The sequence below is a fragment of the Triticum urartu genome, chromosome 1A (genome assembly GCF_056163025.1).
Source record: "Triticum urartu cultivar PI428250 chromosome 1A, HENAU_Tu73, whole genome shotgun sequence".
Lineage (NCBI taxonomy): Eukaryota > Viridiplantae > Streptophyta > Magnoliopsida > Poales > Poaceae > Triticum > Triticum urartu.
Window position 1 is genome coordinate 54231493 of NC_141873.1, and position 10091 is coordinate 54241583.

The window sequence follows — 10091 nt, forward strand, 5'->3', positions numbered from 1 at the left end:
GGAATTGAGGGTACCTCATATGCTTCATCTTTTTAATATCTTTCATGAAAATAAGGATTCCGATAATTGTGCCAAAATGCTAGAAGAAGAATGCATTAAAATGTTTGGCACTAAATCTTTAAATGATGAGCATGATTGCAATGTTGTTAGTACAAACTCTTTGAATATCCATAGTACTAATGATGATTGCACTAGTCATGATGAAAATGTCTCTTATAAGCATGTCAATTTTTGTGGAGTGCATAGGGTTTGCAAGTACACACCAAATAGGGAAGATATATTTTGCAAGAGGCATAAGTATTTAGAAACTAAATGGTTGCAAGAAAGGCTAGATGTTTGTGCTGAAAATAAAAAATTTATTAGCCATCCTTGTGAACTTTGCAATGAACATGGTCATTTAAATATCCAATGCAAATTGTTTCATGATCGAATCGTTTCCAAAAATTATGATGACTTGATTTCCCTTGCACATCATAATGAACTTAGTTTGCTTCTGGGTTAGAAGAAATGAAATGTATAACTAAGAATATTCACTACAAGAAATATGTCAACTTGCGACCATCACTATTGGTCACTGAAAGGTCATTGTTTTTCATTTGCAACCTTTTTGTGACCAAAAACAGAAGGTCAAAAGATGGCGGTCGTAAACTGAAATTAACGACCTTCTATGTGAGAAGGTCGTGGAATTCCATGACCAAACCAAAAGACCGTTCATCCAATGACCCTCCGTTTTGGTCGCTAGCTCTCTATCCAGGCCACGTCAGATCCGACGTGGCAAACTAACGTGGCAAAATTGCAACCAATTGAAAAGGTCGTTGACAAGATTCAACCCGGTCCAATTCGGTGTTTTACATGGGCAGGGCCCAATAATTCAGCCTTTTATATATTTTTCCCTATTAATTCTAGACAGCCACATGGGCCAGGCCCAACATTATAGGCTTTTTATTTTTGGGTCGGGCCTTTTTTCTCAACAGTTTTTATTTTTCTTCTTTTATATAAAAAGGGGTCCACTTGTCACATGGGTCCCAGCTGTCAGGGTCATATTATTCATATTTCAATTTAACAATAAATAAATAACTGGTATTCAAATTGGCGGTATTCAAATTGCACTGACAGAAAACACATGTAATACCTCACATTAGATCATCCAGATTCATGCAGCTCCTGCTCTCCGAATAACACGTAATACAAGCTCTAACACAAACTTTACAAGCCCTACAAGTGGAATAACCATACAAGCTCTACAGGTATAGCAATCACAATTACAAGCTCTATGAGGTAACAACTAGATACTTCATAAGCTCTACAAGTGTTTTCTTCTTCAGCATGGAGCTCCTTCGATAGCGATCATATGCCGAATTCACTAGACAACCATATTCAGGACTGGGCTAACAGAACAGCAACACGCCCCTTGTTGCATGAATAAGCTGAGAAGAATCAGAACAAATGGAGCCAATATATTATAAATATTCCATTCAAAAAATGACAGTTCTGTTTATAGAATGATAACACAAATCCAGCTAGTACCATGCTTTTTTATTCATATAAGAAAACAGAGACTATGAATATGCATGAAGTGCAGGTCCTGTAACCTCACCGCAACACACTGCACCTAAAACAACAATGTCATTCTACTACCACGGCCATCCATTCAATAGGCAAGATCTAACATTACTAGTCAAAGCACATACACTAACATCACAAAATGCACCAACAATTTTTCAAAAGATAACTAAACTTGTGTGCATGCATTTAGACAGTTCAAGTGCTTGGACTATACACATTAATTAGAACATGATCGCAAGACAGCAATATAAGCTTAGAATTCACAAGTACATGTTAATTGTAATCACTTAGTAGTTATCCGCCTAAGCAAACACAGAAGTACAATGCTTGAGATACATGTATGCAGCAAGAAAAACAGGCAATGCGATGACAGTATGAGCGCACAATAATTTTGGTAGTAAAAGGAAGATATATAATACAACAATCTTTGGAACACCTAGGTAGTAACTAGTACGGTTGCTTGCTGTTCATGAGTGTCAATCATCTGCATGTGTGTCCATCAAAAAGAAAACAACATGATTCAATTCATCTTGCCCATATACAGCAACCAGTAGACATCTAACATTGTGCATCGAACTTGCATGATGTTTGATGAACTTTGTGCACTACTGTATTGATATGCATCAGTTCCAAATTGGTTGTGCACTACTGTTGTCAGCATGATAAATTGATATGCACTGCTGTTGTTGCTGCTGTTAAACAAATCACTACTGCTACTCCTTAGAGCAATTCCTACTCCAGCAGAGAAAGTTTACTCCTAGGAGTATATTGGAAAAGTTTACTCCAGCAGACAAAGAGAAGAGAAGAGAGAAGAGAAAGAGAAACTTAACAGCAGCAGCACGTCCCATACTACTGTTGTCCTACACTAAACTACTGCAACCAGTACTAATGCAAGCTTAACAGCAGCAGCAAGTGCTATACTACTGCTGTCCAGAGTACACTTAAATGAAAAGATTCATTTATTTTTAAAAGTACTGATGCAAGCAATAGACTACACAAAACCTTCATTAAAGGAGTACTCCAATTCATCTTTAAAAAAGTTTATGCAAGCATTAAAGGAATAGTTTCAGTTAATTTTAAATACTCCAGCAGCAAATACTGATAACATTAATAGGCTAGTAGAAAATACTGCATTTTTGGAGTGTTAACAAATGTTCAGTAATTTATGGTGTACAACAGCAGCATCACATTAAGAAAGTGAACTAAATTTTATAGTGCACAAAATCATTGGTTGTGCATAGAATCACAACATTTATGGTGTGCAGCAGCAGCATCACTGGTTGTTCACAGAATCACAAATGCCAGAGCATATAATTTCATGCTAGGGGTGCACAACACTAAACTATAGGCTATCAACAAAATTACAGGAGGGAAGAATAACGGGTAGCGATGACTTGATATGGCCTGGGGATCTGGGAAGGCCGCTGTCAAGCTTCGACAAGTCGGGGAGATGTCCACGTTTCCGTACCCTAGTCGTGGTTGCGGTCGGCCACGGTACCCACTAGGAGGTCCTGTTGATATCTGTAAAGCATTGTAGAGCTTCAAACATATGACCCATATGTGAAATGTATAGATCATCAGGTAGTAGTGCATACAAAATCATGGATATCAACAAGCAATCTATGTAGAAAACAAACAAAGCATCTCAGAGTATAAGCTTAGAAGGATGCAACACTACTGCTCACCTGGTTCCTCTACTATACGTCCTCTACAAACTTCCAGAATCCCATAATCCCAATCACTTCAACCTAACCTAAAAATAACAGTACATAGACTGTTCCATTACATAGTACTGCTATGTAATTGATACACAAAAGAAGATATATCTCCCATGTCAGTAATCAGGATCAACCATGAAGCTTTTACTACTCCTACATCAGTAAGCTTTTACTACTCCTTTTGCTAGTGTTCTAAACCAACAGAGCAATGCTATAGGAGCAGAAAAGGGAACTAGGGGTAGGAGCATCATACTAATTGATGTCTAGGAGCAGCATACTGATTGATGCAAGATTTGCTGTAGGTGAACAATCATATACATCAATATCAACATACAGATGGTCAATAACTCGTAACACAGAGCTAAACTGTAGGGTATAACCTTTGTAAAATAAATCGCAAGGTATAACTGAATCTAGTAAAATGGAGTAAGCATTTGACAAGGGAATACTAGTCTGACAACTAAAGGCTCATGTTCAGTACTTGAACATTTTCAGACCTGTCATTGAACTAAAGCGTATATTTAGTTGGTCTGGAAAAAAACACCACGGCCAGATTTTGTACATACAAAGTACCTCGCCACTATGTTGTGAAGTCACAGGTTGGCATGGTGTGAGAAGTATGCTTTGGCGGCACACGGCACGTGAACCTTCAGTTCACTATTTTAATTCTCAGTGAGGACATGCCTTTAATGCGCTAGACAAAAGATAGGCCGTCGACAAATTCAGCCTGTAACAACAATCAGCACACACTTCTGCGGCCTATTTGGAGAGATAAAAACTCATTTGTGAGCTCTCAGTGTGAACAGCACACAAAATTGTAGGTGAACTGCACATTCACGTGTATAAAGAAGAGGAGCCACTGAATTTTAATAATGAACAGTTAAACAAAATTGTAGGTGAACAGCACACAAAACATTTTATAAAGTTTCTCCAGTGACTGAAAATTTTATTCTATATGTAGAAAAAAACATAGTCATTGCAATCATTCTCAATAAGTACACAACAATGCATTCCTACAAAAAAGTCCTGACATGGATCATGGCTGCTGCCTACCATGGTAAATGCTGGACTCTCTCTAATAGTCTCAAATGCACCACGAAGGTTACAATTAGCCTGTCCGGTGCACGTTACAGGAGTTTGAAGTTGGAAGGTTGTGATTTACCGTGAAATCAGAAGGAAAGCTCGACAGATTAGCACGCTGATTTGTCCGGCAGATGGCACCATGGGTTTTCCGCCGGGTCCGTCCTGCAACCAACCCAACCCATCCATCAGAGAAATGCATCAGGGAATGGAATGGAGGGGAAGGGGAGGGAAGAAGAGGAAATCGAGAGAGGGGTGGACCTTGGATGCTGCTTGTACGTTCTTGTGCTGGAGGAAGAAAGAGCTTCACGCGCAACAAAATCCATGGCGTCCCGGATAGAGCAAGCTCCGCTCCATGATGCCTACCTACACAGACGAGACGAGGCAAGGGTCAGAGTGGGAAAGAATAAGGAGGGAAGATGAGTTGGGATCCTTACCATACCACCGTTGTACGAGTCCGAGTCCTGCGCCTGCGGTCGGTCGCCATGGCCGCGCCCCGGCAGCTAGGGTTTTCGGCGCCCACCACAACAGCAGGATTGGAGTGCGACCACAAAAACAATCAGTCCATCAGAGGAGGTGAAGTGATCCAACATTCCAACTCAAACATGTCATTGAATTCTGAAGAAAGGCGCAATATTATTCAGACAGGACAACAGAGCAAAGAGAATGGAGGGAGGGAGCACTGTGCCTGCGTAGCACCATGTGGGGAGGTCGCGCGCGAGCCTGGCGAGCAGGGCGGCGGCAGCGAGACAGGCGAAGACGCGCCCGGAGCCGAGCTGGCCCTGCGCGACACGACGGAAGGCGGAGTCGATGCCGGCGAGGAGCACGTCGGCGGCTAGCGACACGGCCGTGTATCCGGAGGCGACGTGGAATAGGATCCAGGAGGCGACGGCGGTCGCTAGGATTAGGGCGCTCAGGTCGGCCTGGCCTCGGCAACACAGCACCACGTCTACGGGTTTGGGGGCGGCGGCGGATCGAGATCTGAGGGAGGGAGAGGGCGGCGGCTGTGGGTGCGTCTGAGAGAGGGGGGCGAGAGGACGAGTGTTGCGGATTGTGTTAGGGCTAGTTGGGTGAGACGGTGAGGGGGTCAAGTCTGCCGTTGGATCCGGGATGATCCGACGGTTCAGATCGCCTACGGTAGGGTGATCCGGGGGAGACATCCTGATTGGTTGGAGACTACGGCTGTAATTTAAAATATAGTCTCTAAGTGCTAAAAACAAAGGGGTTTATGAAGCAACTATCAATAATATTTTGTAAAATGGAACCACTAAAATTTTCACTCAAGTTATACCATATTTTATGGATGATGATAACCAACTTTTATGCATTTCCGATCGTTTTGTAAGATTCCACCCGTAGCGATTTCGGGCGATCAGAAAATCATCGGCGATCCAAAAAACGATTGGCTATCTGAAGGCGATCTAGGTTTTTGCCCACGGCCGCCGGCGGCGGGTGCCGCCGCCTGTCTGCTGTTTACTACTGCAGGGGTCATGGGCCCCTCTTGGCCACTAGCGTGATGTCCTGATCTGATCCTGATGAGAGAAGGGGAAGAGAAGAGGTAGTGTGGTTCTTGGTTTTGCGGTTTGCTGGCTTTTTCAGAGGATCGGAAGCCTGCATAGTTCATGTCCCAGCGTGCGTCTCGCGAAGCTGGTTTTCTGTCCTGGTACATCTCTTTTGCCTTGCAAGGTGTTGTGATCGGTTTACTGTCCCTCCGTAGTGTTCCGATTGCGGTAGGGTTTTTATTCAGTTTGTCTGCTCAATAGACTTTGTCGGAGGAGTATCATGTGAGTTTTAGAAGGATTAAATTTTATTGGTGGCGGTCTCCGACGTGAGGGAGGCTGACCGGATGCAATGAAAATACTCAGTTGGAATTGTCGTGGCTTGCAGCAAGGCGCGGCGGTCAGGGCCCTCCTTGAAGTTCACACGAGCAGGAGCCCTGACATAGTTTTTCTATCGGAAACACACTTAGATGAATTCCCGGCAGAGTGTCTGAGGAGGAGAATGAAGATGGATCATAAGGAGGTGGTCCGTAGTGATGGTAAAAGTGGCGGGTTGGTTCTATACTGGAAGGAGGAAGCGGCTATCTCTCTGAAGTTCAAGACAAACAATTTCATTGATGTATATGTTGGAAACGATCCGGATAATATGTGGAGGTTCACTGGTATGTACGGTGAACCACGTTGGGAAGATAAGCATCTCACCTGGCAGAGGATGCGTGAACTAGCTGGCATTAGTGATATGCCTTGGTTGATCATGGGAGATCTGAACGATATTGCATATTCTTTTGAAAAAGAGGGGGGAGACCTCATCCAGAAAGATATATGAAGGCATTCCGCGATGCTCTTGATGACTGTCATCTTGTTGACTGTGGATATGTGGGAGATAAATTCACTTGGCAACGAGGCATGATCCGAGAAAGATTGGATAGAGCACTTGCAAACGATGGGTGGCAAAGGAAATTTGCGAATGCTACTGTACATCATCTGAATTATAGCAAGTCTGATCATAGGCCTATTCTGATGTCTCTGGATGAAGAGCTGGTGCACGAGCATAATGGGCCGGCCCTGCTCAGGTTTGAATCAAGATGGCTGAAGGAGAAAAGATTTTTGGAAGTTGTGCAACAAGCATGGGATCGGTCTCATGCTCCAGCTGGGAATGTTTCGCTGGCTGACAGATTAGCGGCTATCCACAAGGACCTGCACGTTTGGGACAGATCAGTCCTTAAAGGTACAAAGAATAAACTTCGCAGTGTAAAAAAGGAGATGGAGGAGGTCTCGAGGCGAGAACTGTCAAGTGAAAATGTAGCGAGGCAGAAGGAATAGCGATGGAGATAGAAAAATTACTAGAGATGGAAGAAATGTATTGGGCTCAACGAAGCAGGCTGAATTGGCTGCAGTTTGGAGACCGTAACACGACGTACTTCCAGAACTTTGCCTCAGCAAGACGTCTGAGAAACTGTACTAAAAAACTAAGGAATGCCCACGGTGTTTGGCAAGAAGGTACGGCGTATTTGAATCCTCTAATTTCAGATTATTTTGCTGGTCTATTCTCTACAGAGATTGAGGAACCAGACCCAGTTTTCATAAATCATGTCATGCCTCGTGTTACGGAAAACATGAATAATGAGTTTCTGAAACCATACTCTGCAGAGAGGTGAAAAAGGCTTTATTCTCTATAGGTGACACAAAAGCACCAGGTACGGATGGATTGCATGCCGTGTTCTTTAAAAAATGTTGGCACATTTTTGGAGATTTACTTACAAGTGAAGTGTTGAGCGCAATAAATAATAAAGTTGTTCCTGATGGTTGGAATGATAATGTGATAGTTCTAATACCTAAAGTGGATTCCCCAGAAAATATATCACAGTATAGGCCTATCAGTTTATGCAGTGTCTTGTATAAAATCATCTCTAAAATGATTGCTTTTCGTTTAAAGGATATTTTGGATGAAGTAATATCTCCTATCCAGAGTGCTTTTGTACCTAGGGGATCAATTTCTGACAACATTCTCATCGCCTATGAAAGTATGCATACTATAAAAAACAAGAAGAAGGGCAAGATAGGATATTGTGCAGTAAAGCTTGATATGCATAAGGCATATGACCGCGTTGAATGGATCTTTTTGGAAAGAATGTTGAGTAGGCTCGGCTTTCATGGTGATTTTATTGACTTGTTGATGGCCTGTGTCAGTTCAGTTAAATACAGAGTCAGATTTAATGATCAAGAGACAGATATGTTTGTGCCAAGCAGGGGCCTCCGTCAGGGGGCCCGTTATCACCTTATTTGTTTCTCTTATGTGCAGAAGGGCTTTCAAGTGCTCTAGCTCAACAAGAGGAGGTTCGTGGCATAGAGGGTGTTCGGGTGTGCAGAAATGCACCATCAGTATCTCATTTATTATTCGCTGATGATTCCCTTATACTCATGAAGGCAGATATGATAAATGCAACCTCGTTGAGATCAGTGCTTGATGCTTATTGTGCTAATTCAGGCCAACTTATTAGTGAAGCCAAATGCAGTATTTTTTTCCGTCCAAATGTTGATGTGGAAATAAAAGCCCAGATGTGTACTGAACTTAATATCCACACTGAAGCAATTTCTGAAAAGTACCTGGGCCTACCCTCTATGGTGGGGCTGGATAAAAGTGATAGTTTTGTTTATTTGCTTGAAAGGATCATCGAAAGATTGAAGGGATGGAAGGAGAAGCTACTTTCCACAGGGGTGAAAGAAATTCTCTTGAAGGTAGTAATTCAGTCCATTCCAGTGTTTGCCATGGCTGTTTTTAAGATCCCCAAAAAATTATGCAAAGAGATGAATGATGCTATGTCTGCCTTTTGGTGGGGAGATTCTGAGGATCAAAAGAAGATGCACTGGTTTTCTTGGTGGAGAATGTGTGTTCCAAAAAAGTTGGGCGGCATGGGATTTCGAGATCTATTTTCGTTTAACATGGCTATGCTCTCAAAACAGACATGGAGATTGCTAAATGATCCTGACTCACTTTGTGCTCAAGTCTTGAGAGCAAAATATTATCCTGATGGGAAATTATTGAATGCAGGTCCAAAAAAAGGCTCTTCTTACACCTGGCAGAGCATTTTTGCAAGACTACAAACTTTTAAGCGTGGACACATTTGGAGAGTTGGCTCAGGAGAAAAAATTAACATTTGGGAGGACCATTGGATCCCAAATAGTCATTCCAGGAAAGTTTTTACTAGGAGGGGAAACTGTATTTTGCGTACTGTTGATGAGTTGATTGATCAACATAATGGTAGCTGGGACGAAGAACTTATCAGAGATATTTTCTTACCCATTGATGCGAACAATATTCTTGCAATCCCATTGAGTCCACATCTACAGGAAGATTTTGTGGCATGGCATAAGACAAAAAACTTTTTGTTCTCTGTCCGTTCTGCCTATCACATTGAATGGGATCATCACTTCGGCGCACGAACTAGAAGAGAAGATGGGCAAGGCTCTGCTGAACCGAACCCGGTGTGGGACATTTTATGGAAGCTGAAAATTCCAAGTAAGATTAAGGTGTTTATATGGAAGGCTCTGCATGGTACAGTTCTAGGCATGGCGATTCTTGCTTCGCGACACATACCCGTGTCACCACAGTGCCCTATTTGTCGGTCGGGTCTGGAGAATATTCGGCACTTGTTATTTACATGCACTCATGCACGGAAGGTTTGGTCTGCGCTCGGGCTCCTGGATATCATTGATGATGCACTGATTGCAGACATGTCAGGATCAGTAATACTTGAGCATATTATTTGCAACCCAAACAGGAAGTCGCCGGTCCTGGGTATGTTAGGATTGCAGGAGTCAGTAGCCGTTGCGTGTTAGTATGTATGGTGGAAAAGGAGGGAAGCAGTGAAGGGCGAAACTGTAGCAGATCCCCCCGGACGGCCTTTGCGATTCAGGCTCTAACATCAAATTTTGGAGCTGTTTCCCATTCCAGTAAACCACATGAAATAACGTGGGAAAAGCCAAGCCGAGGATGTTATAAATTAAATACAGATGCAGCTTTCCGCCAAAATGGTTCGGGTGCAGTTGGGGTCGTCATACGTAATAGTGCAGGTGAGGCTGTAGCAGGATCTGCAAGTCCTTTTCATACGGCCTTTGATATTGCCTCGGCGGAGGCCCTTGCACTGCTAAAAGGACTAGAATTAGTTGAGAAGTTGGGCTGCACCCATATCACATGTGAGTCCGATTCATTGGAGCTCATTCAGGC

General features: G+C 42.8%; 1 protein-coding gene and 1 long non-coding RNA gene across 4 annotated transcripts; one reads left to right on the top strand and one right to left on the bottom strand.

The window, feature by feature from the left end:
- Positions 1-1110: 1110 nt before the first annotated feature.
- On the bottom strand, positions 1111-5411 carry LOC125545902 (uncharacterized). Of its 3 annotated transcripts, none has more exons than XR_007300349.2 (5): positions 5064-5411; positions 4802-4982; positions 4626-4730; positions 4447-4529; positions 1111-3087 (listed from the first exon to the last, which is right to left on the bottom strand). It is a non-coding gene; the product is annotated as an uncharacterized LOC125545902 (long non-coding RNA). The 3 variants fall into 3 exon arrangements; XR_015618330.1 differs by having other exon boundaries at positions 5053-5411; XR_007300348.2 differs by having other exon boundaries at positions 4802-5410.
- Positions 5412-6769: 1358 nt separating this feature from the next.
- LOC147989946 (uncharacterized) lies at positions 6770-7186 on the top strand. The gene has a single exon (XM_087536652.1). The coding sequence runs from the start codon at positions 6770-6772 to the stop codon at positions 7184-7186; it is 417 nt and encodes a 138-aa protein (XP_087392778.1).
- Positions 7187-10091: the final 2905 nt, after the last annotated feature.

Coding starts and splice junctions, on each gene's coding strand:
- LOC147989946 (XM_087536652.1), top strand. CDS start 6,770: ATGATCCGAGAAAGATTGGATAGAGCACTTGCAAACGATGGGTGGCAA.